Genomic DNA, 20248 nt, shown 5'->3' with positions numbered 1-20248 from the left:
GGACCGAAACTTCCATGTACTTAATCTTCTATCGTGTGGGTTGTGAGGTGAATTACCAACCTCATCAAACCTGGTGTCAGGGTTACTATTGAGCCGCCAAAGACTGACATGACTCATGTAACGACTAGTTACTTACATCAGTAAGTAGTAACCGGGACCAACGGCTTAACGTGCCTTCACGCCTATTTCCCACCGGGGTAAGCAGACACTATGGAATTCCTTTTGCTTCGATCCTGACACTTCTCTTGCTTCCTCCACATTGATCAGTCGTTTCAGACATGCACGCTGGTTGAGTGTAGATCGTACTGAACCTTTTTCTAAATACAAAATATCAAATACTAAAACAAATGAACACAAACGACAAAAAACCGTTAAAATAGTTACGCCTTGATACTTGATGAGTCTTATCCGGCGAAATGAGCGTATGTTGGTCGACCTTGAAAGGACTGGTTCTAGAGGTCCCAGCGACCCGCCATGTCATCCTGTCTGGGGTAAAACCATAGAATAAGGACCTCCGTGGTCCAGTAGTTGAGCGTTGGGCTCACGATGCGGAGGTCCCGGGTTCGAAACCCTCGGGACATACTACAAAAATCACTTTGTGATCCCTAGTTTGATTAGGACATTACAGGCTGATCGCCTGATTGTCCGAACGTAAGTTGATCCGTGCTTCCGAGAGCACGTTAAGTTGGTCCCGGTTACTACTAACTGAAGTAAGTACGTAGTCGTTACATGAGCCATGTCGGGGGCCTTTGGCGGCTCAAAAATAACCCTGACACCAGGGTTGATGGGGTTGGTAATCCACCTCACAACCCACACGATAGAAGAGAGATAGAATAAGGAATAATACTACATATAGAAGGGTAACTCTTCGCTCCCCACCAGCCGCTTAGCTAGGTTTACCTCACCCCCCTCGGCCGCTTTAGCATTCAATCGTATAGGCGTCAGACGTCACACACACAGACGCGCGTGTACGATAACGTCAATGTGTAGTGTCTGTGTAAAACGAGGTGTTTTGTATAAAGTGTACGGATGTGGTAAAACTACATTTTTTAATTGGCCAATAACCCGACAGAATTGAGTTGACAGCACACGTCCAACGGGTTGCATATCAACGAGATGTTATTCATTCATTCACTTGTAAAATTGACAGTTGTCAAGCATCCGTCCCTTTCTTTTTCGGCAGATTAGAAAATGACGGGTAAGTACTTATAACTTAAAATAAAATTAGGTTGTGTATATAAGATTCGGGGACATTTTTTATTGACGTAACTTATTGTAGTAGTACGTTTGCCGCTGATGGCATTAGCTACTTGGCCGGACAAATGGGGAGCGCTGAGGACTCTCACCCGGTAAAAAAAATAATCAATTCCCTGTACTATAAATCTATACTTATGATCCTTATTGTTCTGTTGTTATTTTGTTAGTAATTTAAAATGATGTTACTGTCTTGTTTTTGTATGTGGCGTGCTTTTAATTATTTCGTGGCTCTGCCTACCCCACTAGGAATCGCGGGCGTGAGTTTTGTATGTATGTTATACCGACTAAGGTATAATTTTATAGATTCAATGCCAATTTTTTTTGTAAATGATATTGATTTTTTTTCGCGATTATTATTATTTTTAAAATATTCCCATCTGCCCTACTTATTTAAGTGTTGTTACAAGTTTATTATGTAAATAACCTAACAGCAAAGTAACTGTTACTTTATAGATACTAGTTAGACAGGTATCCAAGTATTTGGGTGCGCCCGTTATTTCTATGACGTGGGATTGTGAGAAAGACCCTTAATAGACAAACGGTTTTTAATTACATAGGCAACACTGTAATGCATAATTTTGGTGTGTCTTTGTCTTTGGCCCAAAGGACTTGATTCCAGGCCATAATCTTAAAAAAAAATAGAGTGTCTGTAAACTAGTGATATCAATGAGGGACTTTCCAATCGACGTTCCCCAAACACACGATAGATGGCGTTGTTCACATTTAACGTGATAATTACCCATTTTCTCATTGCTGGGGTACATCATTATTCAAAAATGTAATTTAATGGCAGAATCAAATATAAAACTAATTGTTGCTTGATTTTATATTGATATTGGTGCTAATTCCTGTAAATACCATCTAATTTTATTTTAAGTTATATCTGTCATTTTCTTATCCACCGAAAAGGAAAGGGACGGGTAATCGACAAGCATAAAATTTATGGAACACACGTCAATTTTAAGCACAAATCTAAACCAACCGTCTAAAAATTTTACATCCGTCAATAACCCGACACAGTTAAGTAGACAGCACGTCAAACGGATTGCATACCAGCGACGTACCTTTTGATTCGCCCGGGTTATTCATTCATTTACTCATTCTTCCTAAAATTAAGAGCTGTGAATCATCCGTCCCTTTCCTTTTCGACGGATATGAAAATGACGGATATAACTTAAAATAAAATTTGGCGGTGTCTGCAGGAATCGGGGCCATTATGTACCTATAGAATGATGTTGCTATCTATATTGCTTCTCTTTATTTTAATCAGAATAATAATGGGTGGGAGTTCACCATCAGATGGGAATAATAAATGCCAAGGAGAGAGAGAGAGAATAATGGGTGGGAGTTGTAATTGTACCTTAGTGTAATAAAAAGGGTCATCATTTATAATCAAAAACAAAGATAAAAGATATTGCATATGTCTGTTATCCATGAAATTAGAAGTTTAAACGAAGAAAAAACTTAACAACGCCATCTATCGTGTTTTTGGGAAACGCCGATTGAAAAATCCCTCATTATATACCATTATAGAATAACAATAAAAGTGCATATCGAATGCACACTGCGCCAGGCACCTTTATTAACGTGACTTATTGTAGATTTGCCGCAGATGGCATTAACTACTTAGCTAGACAAATGGGGAGCGCTTTAGGCTTTCACCCGGTACAACGTTTAAGACAACAGGCCTGAGGGTGCCCAGGTGGGCGCGAACCTCGGCTCAGGGCGTCGCCTGAGAAGAAAAATATTTGAAAGAATTAATCGACCCTAGTGGGTCGATAGCGATAAGCTCTGAATGAGGGAAATCGTCGACCACGCCGGCGGGGTTGGTATCGGGAAACTCACGCCCGTAATCCCAGGGTTGGGTAGAGCCACAAGTAATCAAAGACAACTTGCAGCCACTGTTGATACGAAGTCGTAAGCTGGATATGATGAACCGTATGGTGATAAGGGATCAGCCTACCGCCCATAACATTAGTCCATCATGTTAAAGGACAGGACATGCCCGGGGAGACAGAGAGCGGAACATGTTCTATGTTTTTTATTTGCTCCCAGAACAGCATAGTTAGAACGCAATTAGTATAATTACTTTCTGATGTCAATTTCTTTACACCCCATAACCCAACTAATAAACATCCATACAATCACCACTTATCAAGTCGAAGTATTCAATGACTAACCGTTAAATGACTCCATTGGCCATGGAAACGGTAAATAAACACATAGAATCAGAGTCATGGGTATACTATGATTATGATGCTCGAGTGGCCATCATAATGGAAAGTAATGGGCTCATCTAAGGGCGAGACTTTCCTTACTTTAATTACTTCAGTACGCCGTTACCGACCCAGCGGGCGTGGTCGACGATTTGTCCCATTCACGTAGCGATCTAGACACGCGGTCGCGTGTCAAGCCAAGTTCAAGGAACAGAACTGGCGAGCCTCACCGTGTGTAATATTACACGAACCATTTGGAGCCACTTTTGACCCCCTCATAAATCAAAAACTATTTCACATAATTAATTCTTTCAAATATAATCCTCTCAGACGACGCCCTGAGCCGAGGCTCGCGCCCACCTGGGCACTCTCAGGCCTGTTGTCCTAAACGTTGTACCGGGTGAAAGCCTTCAGCGCTCCCCATTTGTCCGGCTAAGTAGTTAATGCCATCTGCGGCAAATCTAAAATTAGTCACGTCAAAAAAATAAAAAATAAAAACGAATACACTTTGAAACCATGTCACATTAACTTTTTTGACAAATTGTAACAGTAAGTCTCATGAAATGTCAAATATGTTAGCGCGACAGGGTTCTAAAGTGGGTACAAGATATTGCTCATGACTGTATGTATAATTATGAGATTATACGAACTTGCCTGTAAGTGAAGTTCTATCTCAATTATACGAAGCTCCTTGTTCGAGAGGTTAGAATCAGAATCAGAATCATTTATTCAACGTAATTATCATGGATAAACTTGTTGAAGGTCAATGTAACATTTTTGAATTTACGTCATTTCGCAAGGTGTTATGGCTGAGGAGAAGAAATGACAAGAAACTGCAACAGCAACACATCTTTTAAATCAATGAGGGTTATATTACAACAGGGTTATATTACAACAGTTACATTACAAGTTATTTAATAACTAGAGGAACACATTCAATACCAGACATTTTTATCATTTAGGTAATCATTAATCTTATAATAGGCTTTTTTACATAAAGTAAGCTTCACGTGAGCTTTAAATTTGTTCTCTGACAAATTTAAAATATTATCTGGTATTTTATTGTAAAAACGTATACATAACCCCAAAAAAGATGAATTTAATTTACTTAATCTAGAATTTTGAACAACAATTTTATTTTTATTCCTTGTATTGTAAGTAATGTTAAACAGTGTATTACTGTTTTTGTGACGATGCTGGAGCATAAGACGTAGACTACACTGTTTAACCTCTCGAACAAGGAGCGAGTATAATCACAGGACTAGTACGCGTCACTACACGACATCACTATAACATACTTAGTGAAAGTAAGGCTGTCTGTCTGTCCTATTGTTCTGCACACTTATGTCATGGTTTCGAAACTGAGCTGTCATGTCGTACGGCAGGGGTGAGCGACCGCCAGGTGATTTGAAGAGGATATAGTGCCTTAGTTTATTATGCCTCGATGAGTAAACTACTTAATATGTATACATAGTGTTTATGACGTCATAACGAAAACTTTGAGGGATGAATCAGACCATGATTCCGAGTTTATCAAGAGGAATTTTACGTCGCAAAAGTATGGAACTGAAATTAATTAAAAAAACACTAACATTTTCATGATATTTCCGACAAGGGAATTTTCAGGAAATTCCACTTGATATCAACTCAGAATCATGGTATGAATCATCTAGAGGGATGATTTCATGGTATTCGTTACGGTGTCATTAAGACCCATACGTACTTGTATGGCTATCTGTACCATTCTCCATGCTACTTTTTAAGGAAAAATGGAGTAGTGGAAAATGCCTTCTGCCCCGCAGCAGTCTGACGCGAGTGGAATGGCGCCCAGAGTAGTCTATTTCAAAGCCGTACTAGGACTCCTGTCCTCCACCTCTGAATAGTACTGACAGTTACTGCTGCTCTCTGTCAGTTTCCAGATTACAGTCCCAAAAAGAATAATTAAAAAAAAATAACATTATTTTCCGTTTCAGGTTACGAAGAATCCTACACAATATCGCAGTTGTCCCCAAAATCTGCCTCGATAGATCTACCACGAGGAGTCTTACTTCAAACCAGCCAAGAATACTTAGAATTCAGAATAGAACCCAGCGCCAGATTCGACGAACACATCGACGATGTAGACGTAGCTCCTGAAACGATAATCGGTGATGAAGAAGAAGAAGATTACAATAGAATTGCTAGATCTGTCTCTATAGACGATGTTGTTGAACCCAAAGATCATGTAGCATCGACTTATAAAGCGTTTGATGTTAAAGATGCCTTAGAAGATATAAACATACCTGAAAAGCCAGGTCACGTTATAGTACCCAGGTCAGCAGATAGGGAATCAAGGTCTATTAACATAGATGAGGTCCCGCACAACAATGAGATTGATAATGAACTGGAAATGCATAACAAGAGAAAGTATTACGAGATACATCCGACGAAGACGATAGATTATCTCAGGAGTGACGATGAAATCCTCAGGTCTGAGGGGTTTGGAGACCGCTTGGAATTTAGGTGCGTATTTGTTGCTTTACTTCAATACTAACTTTCATTTCAAATACCATCTTTTGCAATAAGACTTTGTGCTCACTTCCAGGTTTCCGGGGGAAGGGGTGAGGGTCCCGAAGGCGCGTGCACTACCGCCTGCGGGGCCCAAAATACGGCCTACTGCAGTGCAGCCGATATTTGCGACTATAGCCCCTAGGGACCAGGGTCGACAAAACACAGAAATCCAAAACATTATCACTGGAATTGTCAAGTTATTAAACGGCAACGTCAACGTACAAGCGAACTCTCAGCTTCTGAACGGCAGGCCGGGTCGCCCTATGGCTTCCAGGATCAACAACCGAGGTCCACCTAGAATAGCTGATGTTCCACCCATTCCGGAGTTCGATAAACCCATCACTCCACCTTCCCATGTCTACGTCCCGACGAAAACTCCTCCGCCCTATCCGTTTGATAGGCCACCTCTTCATGGTGTCAATTTGCCTGAACAAATTGTCCCACCAATGTCTTACAGGCCAGGGTTGCATCGGCCGGTACCACCTTGGCAGAGGCCTAGGCCCAGGCCTCCAAATCGTAGGCCAAACCCTGGCCTTCCTATGTACAAACCCATGCCTCCACTACCTCAAGGTCTTCCTGACTTAGACGACTCTAAACCTGATGAAGAACTGACTATCAGCGAGAATGAAACCCATTCAGAAAACAATATTCATCATGAAGAAAACGCTGCGTCTTCTGCCCCAGTAACTCTGCCTGAAATTTATCCTACTGATGAAGAAGAAGAAAAACCTACTACAGTTGACACTACTTCTTCAACCACCCCCACTACAACTACTACTACGACAACAACTGAGAAGCCGACCACAACAGAAAAAACGACAACGACAGAGAAGCCGACAACAACAGAAAAACCAACAACAACACAGAAACCTACTACGACAACAGAAAAGATAAAGACTGATAAACCGTCAAAACCGGAGAAGAAAAAGGACTCTGTAGAAAAAGATAAGCCAAGCAAAGAGAAGTTTAAACCAGTAGAAGATAAGCAACAGATTAGAAATACGACTAAGAATGAGACAGTTGCAGATATAGAATCATCGATTTCTGAGGTTAAAACATCTCCTACGATATCAATCGCTGCTCCTACTCCTACTGAGGGTTTGATATCACATGTTCCGACGATGAGTGTGACGCCTAATGCCAACGACGTTATTAAGACGTCTTCTATAAACACACAACCTTTGCCAAGTAAGTTATTTTATGTATATGACATAATAACATGACATGACATGACATGTGTGGAGGAAACAAGAGAAGTGTGTCAGGATCGAAGCAAATAAAATTCCATAGTCTCTGCTTACCCCGGTGGGAAATAGGCGTGAGTTTATGTATGTATGTATGTATGACATAATAACATGACATGACATGACATAAGCTCACGACTATATCCCAATTGGGGTAGCCAGATGTACATCCATCGCAAGATGAACTAAGTACCCCCATCTCACCGAGCTTTCTGTTCGACCAACGTATAATGTAATGTATTTTAATTGAATATAGAATAGATGCCCTGACATCAACGAACGATGGTTTGAATGGAGTTAACCGCCTCCATGGTTTAGTGGTTGAGCGTTGGGCTTACGATTTGGAGGCCCCGGATTCGAATCCAGGTGGGGATATATCACAAAATCTGATCGAGTAAGCCGTTGGTCCCGTTCAATACAGCAAAATTGTAACGCCCAAACTCCTTTTAATGTGTAAAGATTTATAACTGTCTACCAATTTATTTTCTGGAAATGTAGGTATTGCTACCTTTAATTTGTTCTAATCTCACCCTCTACGTAAGCGTGTTATTGAATAATCATATTCGGATGTGATTTGTGGTTTGTTCTTTTGTGGTTTTCATAATAAGGCAACGATATGATAAAGATGCACGAAGAAGACACTATAACGAAGGTTTGAATCCAGCACAGGCCTAAACCAATCATCATCATCTCCATAGCATTATCCCGTTTTTTCATAGGGTCCGCTTGCCTAAGCTGAAGATTTGACAGGCCCGGTTTTATACAGAAGTGACTGCCTGTCTGACCTTCCAACCCGCGAAGGGAACAGCCCAATACAGGTTAGGTCACATACCTCCGAAAATGCATTTCTCGGGAATGTGGGTTTCCTCACGATGTTTTCCAATGATCCAAATATGAATTCGAAAACAAATTCGACAATTATTGGTTTAGGCCTGTGCTGGATTCGAACCTGCGACCTCGAAGTGAGAGGCAAGCGTTCTACCAACTGGGCTATCACGGCATTGAACGGAGTTAAACTGAGTAAAACCACAAATCACAAACTACTGCAGTTACTTTTGATACCAAGTCCCATGTTTGATATTATACAAGACGAACCCTTTCTTCCAGCATCACAAGGCATCCCCTACCATCCTTACCGGCCTCGTCCAGGTATAGTCCTGGACGACCCTGATTTCAAGCCCCACGGGTCTCGTCACCCGCCGACAGAAGCTGCCGTCATCACGGCCGCGGAGACACATCTGCCTGGGTATGGGGAGATCTTCGATGTCACAGTGTCGGCGATACAGGGGCCTGGTGGGAAGAAGGGGGCTTCGGGTAAGAATTATATAAGGTGTTAGTGACATCGTAACGAAATCTGAGGGACATGGTTCAGGCCATGGATTCTGATTTGATATCAAGTGGAATATTCCGTCGCAAAAGTATGGAACTGAAAATAATTTAAAACTACTTTCCGGTAGGAAAATCCACTTGATATCAACTCGGAATCATGGTCTGATTCATCCCCCTCAGTATTTGTTACGATGTCACTACCCTATACTTGTATGGCTTCTTGTATGTACTTGTAAGTGACATCGTAACAAATACTGAGGGAGATGATTCAGCTCATTATTCTGAGTTAATATCAAGTGTAATTTTTCATCGTATTAAATCGCGAGTGCGATGGTTGACTGCTTTTGATTGATGGTGTCACTAAGATAGTGTTTCCATACAAATTCAGTAGAAAACTAGATGATGGGTGGTGCGCTCGCTGCTAAAGCAGCTTTGCGTTTGACCGATTCGGCCACGGGTTTTCGAAGACCTGGAGGTTTTCCACTCACCCTGACGTGCCGATCACGCCCCTCGTACGGTCACGAGCATTATGTATACACTTTGAAACCATGTCATATTAACTTTTTTGATGTTTCGTAAAAACTATCTCATTTCACCAGGGTGCAAAATAGCCTGGTAAAAGCTAAAATTTTTCGTTTCTTTCAATTTAAGATGCAGGTAAAACATTTCTTTATTTATTGCTTCGTGTACATAATTATAACGTTTTATGATTAATAAAGTAAGTACATGACCCTGGTAGGGTGTTGCAAAATTTGAGCGGACTGCGTGATGGTCAAATAAATAAAACATTAAATATAGATATCAATTAGTGGTATTGGATCATGCTATATATATATCATATTTGTGATTCTATTATAAGAATTTTATTTGATCATGATTGTTATATGATTGTTATGATATGTTATAATTATTAGTAGAATCATATTTTATTTTTAGTATTTTATTTGTTATTGTCTCGTTTTCGTCATTTTATTCATAAAATTGTTATTTTATAGGCTTTGTTATATGTAATTTTTTATCATTTATAAATTCATTTATCGTATAAGTACCCTGGTCGTATAGTACATGGTTTCTAGAAGCTCGCTTTCTATTTAGGACTTAAACATGGCTGTTGAGGACAATTCTGCCTCTAGCCTTTCGGAAAAACAGACGTAAGGCTTATGTTATGTTTTTTCTCCAGTGCATATAGAAAACGTGAGTCCACTATCCGGGCAGTCAGAGCACGACGACATCATAGTCTCAGCCCAGGGATCAGGCGAGCAGGGGTTCGTGTCCATAGACGGCAAGAGGACCTACCTCAACCTGTTCGACACGTCCACGGTGGGGGTCAGCGTAAGGCCCACCAGAGTTCAGAGCATGCCGCATTCTGGTGAGTTCAGGTCTATTTGAAGTTATAGCAGAAATCATCCAATAAGCAAATATACGCTTAAATAATTCTAATCTAATCTAGCCTACAAGATCCCACTGCTGGGCAAAGGCCTCCCCCTCCATCTTCCATTTTTCGCGGTCCTATGCGTATTCCGGCCAGTCCCTAAATAATTAGCAAATAAAATATAAACAGAAATGGTAGTACTCAATTTTTCGGATAGATGGCGGTGGCGTCGGCTTAATGACGTTATTATGTAGATCGAATTCGCATGGACAGGATGTGGATCCGATAGTTACGGTTAACACGGTTGTCCTGACTTGACAAGAGCTGCTGGGTCAAGTCCCGTCCGAGTCAGATGTTTTTTATTTACTTAAGTAATTTTCTCTTTACTGAAAAAATAAATAAATACACAAAACAGAAAATAAATAAGTATTCCATACTCGTAGACCGTAGGGAAGGCCCGTGCCCCAGCAGTGGGGTCGTTAATGGGCTGGTGATGATGACTCGTAGAACAGCCTGCACACTCTGTACGTCAGAATAGTCCCTGTCTGACGTCAGGACGGCCGTGTTTATGGCTAGAGGCCGAGATACGGGAAGCATTTAGTCAGACCAACGTGGTAGGTGAGCCGTATCGCCGTCTATAACGGTCGTGCCAACTGTATTAGTGAAAACTCCACTTAAGATAAATTAATAACTCTGTAGCGGACCCAACTAGTTGGCCACCTAGTTCCGCTCACATGCAACAGATGGCGCTACTTTCAATAATGCAGTCTTCAAGCGGTCGTGAAATGCGATAGCGAAGTTCATTGGTGCACGTCCGGTGCCGGGGTTCGAACCGGAAACTGGCAAATGTTATTCTGTTTCAGTGCCACCTCTAGCTCCACCTCCCCTGGGACCAGCCCTGGGCACGGGCGTGGCTGTCCCGGCGGATGATATTCCGTTGCCGCCGTCCCCGGGTAGACGACCAGCCGCTCCCCGGCCGCAGCCAGGGTATAGACGACCGCAACCTACTGTCAGGTAAATCTTGTGTCTATCAATGATCAGCAACTAACGGTGTACCGTGCGCATGGCAAACAAATGTCAAATTGCAATATTGCTTTTTTAGATGAATTGCCATGGAGCTGTGGTAACCAAGTTGGTAGAACGTTTTCCTCTCACTTTTAGGTCGCAGAATCCAGCACAGGCCTAAACCAATAATTGATTTTTGTTTTGGAATTCTTATTAGGACCATAAATGATTATTATCACGTGCTCAGCGGAGAAGGTAAACATCATGGTCGAGAGGGTTTGGGAATGCGTTTTGGAGGTATGTGCTGATTTTCCCTTCGCGGGTCGGAAGGTCAGAGAGGCAGGCGCGTCCGTACAAAACTGGATCTGTCAAATCTTCAGGTTAGGTGGACCCCGTGAGAAACGGGATAATGCTATGGAGATGATGATCATTTGAACCCCAATAGGTACCGACCCCGCCGGCGTGGTCGACGATTTCCCTCATTCAGCGCTTATCGCTATCGACCCATTAGGGTCAATTAATTCTTTCAAATATTCTTCCTCTCAGACGACGCCCTGAGCCGAGGTTCGCGCCCAACTGGGCACTCAGGCCTGTTGTCTTAAATTTTGTACCGGGTGAGAGCCCTCAGCGCTCCCCATTTGTCCGGCCAAGTAGTTAATGCCATTTGCGAAAAATCTACAATAAAACACGTCAAAAATATTTAATTTGTTTCAGAATCGACACGTGTATTGTCGGCGACGACTCCACATGCGATCAAGCCCAGAATGAGAAATGCCGAACTGAAGCGGGTACGGAAAATATGCATAATAAACACAGGGTGTTAGTGATATTGTAACGAATACTGAGGGGGATGATTCAGACCATGGGTGGTATTAATAAACGAATCTCAGCTGAGACTGCTCTCAAGATCATGCTCAAGTCTCTGTTTTTATTATTATATGAGAACTGTCACGTTGACATGATCTTGAGGGCAGTCTCGAAACTGAGATTAGTTTATTAATACCACCCCATGATCCTGATTTAAGATCAAGTGGAATTTTCCGTCTTTTCCACTCAAAATCATTGCTTGAAACATTAATACACACATACATAAACAGCCTATATACGTCCCACTGCTGGGCACAGGCCTCCCCTCAATCAACCGGAGGGGGTATGGAGCAACTCCACCACGCTGCTCCAATGCGGGTTGGTGGAGGTGTTTTTACGGCTAATAGCCGGGACCAACGGCTTAACGTGCCCTCCGAAACACGGAATCTTCTTACTTTTTCGGACAATCAGGTGATTCAAGCCTGAAAAGTCCTTACCAACCAAAGGACAGTCTCACAAAGTGATTTCGACAACGTCCCCATCGGGATTCGAACGCGGGACCTCCGGATCGTGAGCCCAACGCTCAACGACTGGACCACGGAGGCCGTTGGTTTGAGGTAAATGATTGAATTTGAATTAATTGTTTGCAGGTATATCAAGTTGTCAATGCAGGCCAGGGTACGCGCGGCGCACCCACAGAGACCCGTGCCGCCGGGTCGTGTCTCTCGTCCTCAACTTGAGGGTTGATAAGCTGTATGACCGGAAGGTAATAAGAAGTAGCCCTAATGAGAAGTAGCCCTAGTGAGAAGAAGCCCAAGTGAGAAGTAGCCCTAATCAGAAGTAGCCAAAATGAGAAGTTGCCATAATGAGAAGTAGTCCATTTGCGAGTCGGTTGCCATAATGAGAATTAGCCCTAATGCGCCTAAATCGATGACAGTGGCGCCCATTGCTTTACCACTACCGTAGATACAGCGCTCGATACAAAAATGCGGCGAAAACATTTATCATTTATTTATTTATTTATTTATTTTATATTTGGGAGACCAACAGCTCTTAACAACTATAGCAAAAAGAAAATCATACTTAAAAACTAAGCCAATAACAGATTTCCACCTATATAAAACAGTATAAAAATATTAAAACTTAAAACTTAAGCGCACTGCGAAGGTTTAAGGACATGCACAGATGCCTAAGACAGTACAAAGACAAACGCTGACTTAAACAATAAAAATAACGCTACTATCTTAATATTGAAAACTATATAACAAAGTGAAACTACAGTAACGATGACAAAATAATTGAATAAATATATATAATGCAAGTTGCTTATAAAATATTATTAAAAAAAGAACGAGAGAGTTCGCGTCTTACCGACTCACAACCAGTGTTAAAGAGGTCAAGGTCAATTTTATTGCTATTTATTTATACATTGTTTTAAGTTTACGCGGTTATTATCATAATTAAAACACATAATAACGGGTTCTTACCGCGTTTAAAGTAGGGATATGAGACCCCCGATATTTCGACACTGTTGCAAGTGCCATGATCGCGCGGCACGGGGGGTTGCGAGTGCGCCACCGCGTGCGCGGGCGCGGGCGGCGTAGCCAGCTGCGCGCGCTTCCGTGGCGCAGGACCGGGCCTGGGCGATTTAAGTATATCTGGCACCTCGTAGTTACTTACTGCTATATCATTAATATAGCGCTTGTTTAGGTGTACATTCGTACACAGCTGTAAGCGGAAGCCGCAACTACCAGGGGATTTGGGTGGTGCGGAGCAGAATCGAAAAACGTTTTGAAGCTAATTTGAGCCATTGGGCAATTGTTGGCAGACAAAAATTCAAATTCAAAAATATCTTTATTCAGTAGGTAACATGTTTACACTTTGAATCGTCAGTTTTTACACAACGAACGTCTCATCCGCCTAAAACTACTGCAGCTTCTTACAACCTGTATAGCCGGGGAAAAGAAGCTGCAAGAAAAACCTCGGCACAGGGCCCTAGACGTTCTTTTAAAAAAAATGACCTGGGTTAATGTGCAGATTTTCATCGCGATATGTGAGCCGTCTACTATGGTCGAGTTTTCTAAACATTTAATTTTGCAGGTCGCTTGGGACAACAAACTTCTGGACAAGGATTCAGACCCCTACCAGCAGCTAAGCTACGAAGCCATACGAGCTGTAAGTACATATATTATAATGCCTACCTATCTACTTCTTCTATCGTGTGGGTTTGGAGGTGACTTACCAACCCCATCAACCCTGGTGTCAGGGTTATTATTGAGCCGCCATAGGCCCTTGACATGACTCTCTCATGTAACGACTACGTACTTACATCAGTAAGTAATAACCGGGACCAACGGCTTAACGTGCCTTCCGAAGCACGGATCATCTTAATTTTGGACAATCAGGTGATCAGCCTGTAATGTCCTAACCAAACTAGGGATCACTAAGTGATTTTGTGATTTGTCCTCACCGGGATTCGAACCCGGGACCTCCGGATCGTGAGCACAACGCTCAACCACTGGACCACGGAGGCCGTTCCTCGGCACAGGGCCCTAGACGTTTATTAAAAAAACATAGTATCGTAGTTCCAGAACGGATGATCTGTTGGTACCGGGTGAAAGCCCTCAACGCTCCCCATAAGTCTGGCCAAGTAGTTAATGCCATTTGCGGCAAAAAAAGGATGGCCGAAAGGATGTTAGAGCCATCTGTAACAAAGCGCCTTATATTTCGTGTCGCCCGCTGTTTGTAAACTTACGAATTTTTACAGTCCCTTGTATGTTCATAGTAGAAGTATTAAAATGTGTTAAAAGGCATGGACATTTGTTTAAGACAGCAGCTGATATTAATCCTAGAAAGAGACGGCTACCTCACGAACTAGCAACTACTGTCCAAAAACTACACTTTGTTTAGAAAGTCCTCATAACATGTGCATAGAAGTAAGTATACAATAAGATACCTGATAAATTTAAAAACGGACCCACTAAAGTTATGACTTTTAAATTACGCGAATGGCTAATTACTAATTGTTTTTATAGTATTAGAGAATTTTTGAATTTTCGACATTTGCATGCTAATAATAATTAGCAGGATAGAGATGCTGTAACCTACCTATCCTAAGAGAACAAATGATTTCTGATTTCTGATGCGGGTTTATTTACATTTTCTTTTTCGTTATCAGATCGACTCAGCGTTTTCAATGACTCCATTCTCTGATGACTTCGTGAGCGGTACAGTCAACGCCGTGCACCGCGGGGACCAGCACAACCCAGGGGTTTTCGTCAACTATACCATCCTGGTAAGACCTGGACTGAAGTGTGGACGAGCTGACACAACAGACGCAAAGCGTTATACAGGTGTTAGTGACATCGTAACGAATACTGAGGGGGATGATACAGACCATGACTCTGAGTTCGTTAACTCAGAGTAATGAGCTGAATCATCCCTCTCAGTATTCGTACACACAGGAAGTACAAAAATGCAGAACAAAAAAGAAACAGTAACTTTAGAGTTTAGTGCGTTGCACTTTTTTGTAATGTTTTAACTTTTATTTAATTAATTAAAAAACAGTTTTTATTTATTTTTTGTTTCTGTCAATAGCAAAAAATATATTGTCTTCCCTTTATTTCTTTTAATCCTACCTACCTTCCTACTCGCGACTTTTTGCAGCCTCCGTAGCTTTCTTTTTGAATAAAATAAGTATTTTTAATATATTTCCCTACAGATGCAAGAAACCCCAGAAACAATTCGGTCGTCAATAACAACAGAGATCCAGAAACACCTGCTGGGTGTGATCAGACGACGTTCCAACAACGTCGGTGCGTCTGCGCTGTGGGTCGACACGCCACATGGCAGCGTGCTGCCTCTTAACGGTAAGTACACATATAATTATCATCATCATCAATTTAAGAGCCACGCTCTTGTCGGTACAGCATTTTCCATGCTATTTACACATATAATTATATCATCATTATAATCAAGATGGAGGTGTTTTTACCGCTAAAAGCCAAGACTAATGGTTTAGCCTGCAGTGGAGTAGTGTGGAAGTATGATGTATGAGAATGCTCCATACCCCCTTTTGGTTGATTGAGGGCAGGCCTGTGCTCAGCAATGGGATATATATAATGTAAATGAGATCCATGGACTCATTTCGTTCTCTATGTTATTCAAAATATTTTTGTTTTATCAAATGTTAAAATCATAATTTTATTTTCTAGAAGAGGTTATGTAAAACTAGATAGATCTGAATGTGAAATTATTTGCTTCGAATGTTGTCTATTTCAGGTGAGATTTAGTTATTAAGTATAGAATAATGTAATTTACTTATAAAACAAGTGTGTTAATAAAAACTCTCTATTTCAGAGAAACTCAACGTAGTTTTTATTTCACAAGCATATTTCATATTTCATTGTGTCTTTAAGAAGACATTATATATATAGGCTGTTTATGTTCTTTTTTATGTTTATCATCGAGGTGAAGGGTTTTTAAGAGGCTTGTAGTAAGGATTCTTCTTAAACATAGCTGGCGAGGAGTGGGGTGTAATATACACCGGGAATAGTTCGGGGATGCAGGTGTGCAGATGTTGTAACATAGCATTTATGTAATATTATTGTTTTGTTCCAGATTTGGACGAGTGTGCATCTACAGAGTTCAATGACTGTCATCCGTTGGCGACGTGTACTAATACATTTGGAGGTTTTAGGTGAGTGAAGTTGGGCGTCAATTTAAGTGCAAATCTCATCCTGAACAAAGTATTTTTAATCTGGAAAGGGAGTAGAATTCTCTGCCGTCTTCTGTATTTTCGAATGCCTTCTGGCAAGTCTGGAGCCAAGAGCAAACAAAGTGGGTTGTGATTGTGAGGTGGAGTACCAACCTCATCAACCCTGGTGTCTGGGTTATTATAGAGCCGCCAAAGGCCCCGAACATGGCTCATGTAACGACTACTTATATAAGTAAGTAGTGACCGGGATCAACGGCTTAACGTGCCCTCCAAAGCACGGATCATCTTACTTTCGGACAATGAGGTGATCAGCCTGTAATGTCCTAACCAGACTAGGGATCACAAAGTGATTTTTGTGATATGTCCCCACCGGAAATTGAACCCAGGACCTCCGGTACGTGAGCCTAATGCTCACCACTGGACCACGGAGGTCGTTAGTATTTCCAATAATACATGCTTAAAAGTGATGCGCCAGGGTCGTAGTAGCTGGAATTCCGTGGTCTCTGCCTACCCCAAAAAGAAATAAGCGTGGTTTTATGTATGTGCATGTATGTATAAGTTCTGAGAATTTATCCCCTAAGGGTATGAAAATAATTTTTCGCGGACAAAATCGCGGGCAGCAATCAAGCAAATGTGTCGATATAACGAATTATGATTTGACATTTAATTTGTACCTGACAGATGCGCCTGCCCAGACACAACGCTAGACACGTCACAGGGTTCCATCACACAAGCAGGCAGGCAGTGCAAAGCGTGCGCCGCCTCCCACTGCAACGAACGCGGCGTCTGTCGCTACCAGAACATGCAGCCGCACTGCAGGTGAGAAGGAAATAGAGATAGAAGGAAATAAGAAAGGAATTTGCTATCTACTAGTGACTTACTACAACGACCTATGCGTTGAAATAAAAATCACTAATTATGTAATTCATGATTATGTCTTTAATCAATATTCATGCAGCATTTCCTGCGTCTTAGAGTAACTAAAACCGCTTGGATTAGAATTTTATTTTTTACAAAAGGCTTTGAATTTTACAAGCATAAAGCGGGAATTTCAGAAATTTATCCCCTAAGGGGATGCTTTTATGTATTCATATCTATTGATATTCAGGAGATGAAAAAAAGTTCATGCGTATAATATAACATTACAGCTAACATCTAATAAAGAATAATTTAAAATAAACATTTTTATTTAACAATAACAATTTATTTTACATTTTAAAACTTTTTTTTAATTATTTCCCAGTTGCAATTCGGGCTACTACGGGTCCACGTGCGAGGTTGACGGCGAAGTGGTAGGCGTAGCAGTAGGAGCGTCTCTAGCTGCCGCGCTCGTCATCGCGCTCACACTAGCTGCTCTACTGTCTTGGAGGTGAGCAGTGGTTTTCAGGAGATAATTGGATTTGCTTGCTGATTGTACAAGTTTAGATAATGATCATATACCTGCAACCTTTGCGGAACTAACTCTGTGTGATCAGTGATCGGAATAACAGGACGCACCTACCGTTCAGCTGACTCTTCTCCACCTGGTTCTCCAACTTTTCTCCATGGAAACAGTACCTTGAAGTACGTGTATTTTTTGTAGTAATGTGCCGGGTAGTTCGAAGATATATCCATGGTTTTTATATTTGCCTCCTTGATTCTAACCTATGGTCGTGATTTGACGTCCAACTAAACTTAACATATAACATAAGCTCACGACTCTATCCCAGTTGGTGTAGTCAAAGATACACCTATAGAAAGATGAACTAAGTACCTACACCTCATCGAGCTTTCTGTTAGACCAAAGTGCTAGGTGGTGAGCCGATTGTGTTAGTGAAGACTGAACTTAAGATAAAATCAATTAAAATCATTATCTTTTTCAGTCGTAAATGGTCTCGAGAGCAGAAGGCGGCGGGCATGGGGTCCCCAGTGTTCAACTACATGGCAGCTAGCACCATCAAAACGCCGCCGGTAGGGGGGCCACCTTATCAGGTATGTAGAGGCCAAGCAAGAAACACCTCACGCATCATTATTACAACAACACGGAGGTTGTTAACGGTTGAATACAATTAATTATAAAATGTACTATTTTCAGGTGACGTTGGAAGAAAGAATGCGCTGGGCACAAATTGCTGAAGCCATGGCACAGGCTAATCATTATGCGGTGAGTCATGTGATTTTTTTTATATATTATCTAGCGGGTGCTGTCACCCGTGATTTCGCGCGGAATATTTTTTCATCCCCTTAGGGGATGAATTTCCAAAAAATCTTATTGGCGTTTGCCTTTGTCGACTTACCAATACCAATCAGTTTTTTTCTTTTTTATATATATTATTGTAAAATTTACATTTTGTTGTTGTTAATAGATCTTTTTCACTTGGTAATTTCGTTATGCATTAGCGTGGGTCCTCGGTTCATCTTGCGATGGATGTACCTCTTACTAACATAATTCGGAGTATAGTCGTGAGCTTACGTTATGTGTTATAACTTGCCAACTTTATGCGTATTACTTATACGCATATTCTATTACAGCAACCAGAGCCGGTGCAGACGATGCCTACTAGACCTTCGTCCGCTATGTTCGGCGCATACCCCACCTTACCACCCGTTCCTCTACCCAGGTATGTTATATAAAAATATATTTATGATTGATTGATTTATTTAAGTACTTATAAATGGTTTAAATGGTTAAAATTGGTATCAGTATAATAAGGTAGTCGATACAATTTCCATTTAAAGAGATTTCAATAATTACATTATATTTTTCAATAAATAATTTCAATCTTGTCTCTCTCAAAAAAAGTGAGATTTTTTACTCGGATTAAAACTAGCGTGTCTATTGTGAGGTTTTGTTAACAAAAATCACATCTGAATGCGATTTTTTACAAAGACGCTTGTTACGCTTAATGTGCTCAGGAATTGCACGAAGTGGTTCCTCCTGCACCTTTCTACCATTGGAGGCCACGGCGCGGGGCGGCACGCTATTCCATCCATATAGGTCGACATTCTTCCTCTTCGAACCGGGTGAGAGCCTTCAGCGCTCCCCATTTGTCGGGCCAAGTAGTTAATGCCATCTGCGGCAAATCTACAATAAGTCACGTCAAAAAAAAAACAAAATCTTCCTCTTCGAATCGCTAGGCTCGTTTCCTCCTTCTAAACTGTTAAACAATGGAATTCTTTTCTTGCATCATTGTTCCCCGATACATACATTTAGGGATTTTAAGCCAAGAGTAAATAGGCACTATTTGAGTTTGCGTACTCCACCTTAGATCACATCGCTGCCTAAAACCAGTCTGGATGGCGGTCAAACGCACTCAAATCTTTTAATATCAATAACTACATTTATTATCATCTTTAGATAATAAAACTTACTGATGTTTGTGAGACGAACGAACTGAGGAGACTGGTACCGAGACAAACCGTATTGTGGTTTAACGGTATCAGTGGTGTACCTAATAATGTAATACATGATATAAATAAATTAAAAAGAAGAGGTTTTCACTGTTAGGGCTTCACTATTATTATATTACAGTCAATTATTATTTTCCTAGGATGGGTCTTCACGGGCCTCATCACACGGGTACCCTGAACACTGTGGCGTCTAGAGCCAACACAGCTGCCTCGCATCATAACTTATATGGTGAGTACAATCATCATTTAAATCAATCAATCAATAATTCTTTATTGCACAAAAACATAAACACAGGATATGTACAGACGAATAAAATAAGCACAATAGGCGGCCTTATTGTTAAACAACAATTTCTGCATA

General features: G+C 41.2%; 1 protein-coding gene across 1 annotated transcript in view; it reads left to right on the top strand.

Moving 5' to 3' along the window:
- LOC126378338 (uncharacterized) overlaps nucleotides 1-20248 on the top strand; it is a 50332-nt gene that overhangs the window by 28099 nt on the left and 1985 nt on the right. Inside the window, exons 3-19 of the mRNA XM_050026593.1 lie at nucleotides 5447-5975; nucleotides 6058-7211; nucleotides 8375-8581; nucleotides 9777-9965; nucleotides 10832-10982; nucleotides 11688-11761; nucleotides 12431-12546; nucleotides 13881-13955; nucleotides 14959-15075; nucleotides 15502-15649; nucleotides 16401-16479; nucleotides 17179-17316; nucleotides 17741-17866; nucleotides 18360-18468; nucleotides 18572-18640; nucleotides 19009-19097; nucleotides 20028-20116. Coding sequence (XP_049882550.1) covers nucleotides 5447-5975; nucleotides 6058-7211; nucleotides 8375-8581; nucleotides 9777-9965; nucleotides 10832-10982; nucleotides 11688-11761; nucleotides 12431-12546; nucleotides 13881-13955; nucleotides 14959-15075; nucleotides 15502-15649; nucleotides 16401-16479; nucleotides 17179-17316; nucleotides 17741-17866; nucleotides 18360-18468; nucleotides 18572-18640; nucleotides 19009-19097; nucleotides 20028-20116 — 3459 coding nt within the window. The remainder of the gene's footprint in view (nucleotides 1-5446; nucleotides 5976-6057; nucleotides 7212-8374; nucleotides 8582-9776; nucleotides 9966-10831; nucleotides 10983-11687; nucleotides 11762-12430; nucleotides 12547-13880; nucleotides 13956-14958; nucleotides 15076-15501; nucleotides 15650-16400; nucleotides 16480-17178; nucleotides 17317-17740; nucleotides 17867-18359; nucleotides 18469-18571; nucleotides 18641-19008; nucleotides 19098-20027; nucleotides 20117-20248) is intronic.

The sequence above is a fragment of the Pectinophora gossypiella genome, chromosome 26, assembly GCF_024362695.1.
Source record: "Pectinophora gossypiella chromosome 26, ilPecGoss1.1, whole genome shotgun sequence".
NCBI classification, from domain to species: Eukaryota; Metazoa; Arthropoda; class Insecta; order Lepidoptera; family Gelechiidae; genus Pectinophora; species Pectinophora gossypiella.
The sequence above is the reverse complement of the archived record's forward strand: the minus strand, read 5'-3'. Positions and strand labels throughout refer to the sequence as shown.